This window comes from Trichechus manatus, unplaced genomic scaffold (assembly GCF_000243295.1).
Source record: "Trichechus manatus latirostris isolate Lorelei unplaced genomic scaffold, TriManLat1.0 scaffold00343, whole genome shotgun sequence".
Taxonomy (NCBI): Eukaryota; Metazoa; Chordata; class Mammalia; order Sirenia; family Trichechidae; genus Trichechus; species Trichechus manatus.
Window position 1 is genome coordinate 419,141 of NW_004444279.1, and position 2,093 is coordinate 421,233.

At 39.6% G+C, this 2,093-nt stretch overlaps 1 protein-coding gene across 1 annotated transcript in view; it reads left to right on the plus strand.

Moving 5' to 3' along the window:
- The window catches only part of CC2D2A (coiled-coil and C2 domain containing 2A), a 157,609-nt gene that overhangs the window by 117,265 nt on the left and 38,251 nt on the right, over window positions 1–2,093 (plus strand). Inside the window, 1 exon segment of the mRNA XM_023725654.1 lies at window positions 1,327–1,503. Coding sequence (XP_023581422.1) covers window positions 1,327–1,503 — 177 coding nt within the window.

The window sequence follows — 2,093 nt, forward strand, 5'->3', positions numbered from 1 at the left end:
CCCCCCCCTTTTTTTTTAAGTTGGGTTGTTTGTCTTTTTGTTGTTCAGTTGTAGGCATTCTTTATATACTCTGAATATTAAATCCTTACCACTATATGGTTTCCAAATATTTTCTCCCATTCTGCAGACTGTCTTTTTCACTTTCTTGATAATGTCTTCTGAGGCCCAGAAGTTTTTAATTTTGATGACGTCCAATTCATCTATATTTTCTATTGTTGCTGGTGCTTTTGTTGTCATTTACTCCTGAGACATGAGTGCTAATAAAGACTGAAAGGAAAATTGAGTGCTCTTCAAATCTGTGAATTTCAAATTCCAGCCCTGAATAGTTAGTAGTACTGGGCAGTCTTCAAAAAACTTACTCTTGCTTTGAACATACAAGAGTGAAAAGTTATGCCTTTTTGAACCTCTAGATCAGCTAGTACATTTTATAGAAGTGCTTGTAATCCACTTAGCCTACATTTTTGGTTCAAACCCACCAGTGGCTGTGTAGGAGAAAAGACCTGGCAATTTGTGCCTTTAAAGATTACAGCCTAGGAAATCGTATGGGGCAGTTCTACTCTGTCACATAGGGTCGCTATGAGTCGGCATTGACTCAACCGCATCCAACAACAACAGCGTATACAAACTACTGCTACGTGTCTGAGAAGGGTGACACCAGAAGATTCTGTTCACAGACAGCAATTATCTAAAAGAATATGACAAACATGCGCACAACTATAAAATCAGGCTGGCTATGTTAATGTGACAAATGAAAGGAACAAACTACACGGGAAGCTGGTAGAGAAAACAAAACAATTCATGAAGGAAGGTAGCATTTGACCTGAGCCTTAAAAGATAATTAAAATTCTGACAAGTAGAGATGGGAAGCTAGGGCATTCCAGAAAAAGGAAATGGCTGCTAGCCAACATTTATTGAGCACTCACCGTATGCCAGACATTTTTCTTAGTGTTACATCTGTTAACGCATTCATTACTCATAACAACTCTACAGATTAGGTACTATTATTTTCTCCTTTTTTACAGATGAGGAAGCTGAGGCATTTGGAGTTTAAACCAACATTTGAACCCAGGCAACCTAGGGCCAGTATCAACTTGCTGAATCAGTACACTTTTCTGCTAAAAAACAAAAGAAGGCAGGGAAATACAGAGCCCTTTCTGGCAAGAGTTTAGGGAGACAAGGCTAGAAAGAGAGGATGGGCCTTGAATGCCAGTCTGAGCAGGTTTTTTTTTTTTTTTTAAATTCAACAGAGAAGAGGGAATTGACACTGCCCTTGAACTTCTATTGGAAAATCACCAGCATGTTTACCAAGTCATATTTCCTTCACAGATTGATGGAACGTTTAAAATAGATATTCCCCCTGTTCTTCTGGGCTACAGTAAGGAAAGGAACATGATTATCGAGCGGGGTTTTGATCCAGTCCGAAGCCTAAGTGAAGGCTCCTACATCACCCTGTTCATTACCACTGAGCCTCAGCTGGTTCCTGGAGAGTCAGTTCGAGAAAAGGTAATTCTGCTTGTAATTTGGAAATGCATGACTGTTGGCTGAAACATGAAAAATGCCTGCTAGTCTATGTTTTTACAAACTTGGAATGCACTGCACAGGCAGAGTTTCCCTTGCTTCAGTGTTCATTTATTCCTCTTTCCGTTTGGACAGAATGGTGATTAAAGAACAGCTGTGTGGATTTGTACTTCTATTGAGCCAGTAATTAGGTCAATCAGCAGCATAAATGTTTAGGCAAACCAAAACAAATGTAAACATGCTCTGCTTTTAGAAGAATTTTCTCACTGTTAAGAAAATAAAATATGGAAAACTAGAAAAGCAGATTGCCCTTGTATTTTGACGTTTATTGGCAAGCATGCTGAAATACATTTCCATGTCTGACCTCACCTCCCTGACTGTGCTATGAAATGAATTAATTCATAGGGTCACAAGGCTAGATGACCGTTGGGATCACCTCAATTCATTTCAACACCTTTGGACAGAAACAAATACACACACGTACTCTAACAGTGCAGTGGTTAAGAGCTATGGCTGCTAACCAAAAAGTCAGCAGTTCAAATCCACCAGCCGCTCCTTGGAAACCCTATGGGGCA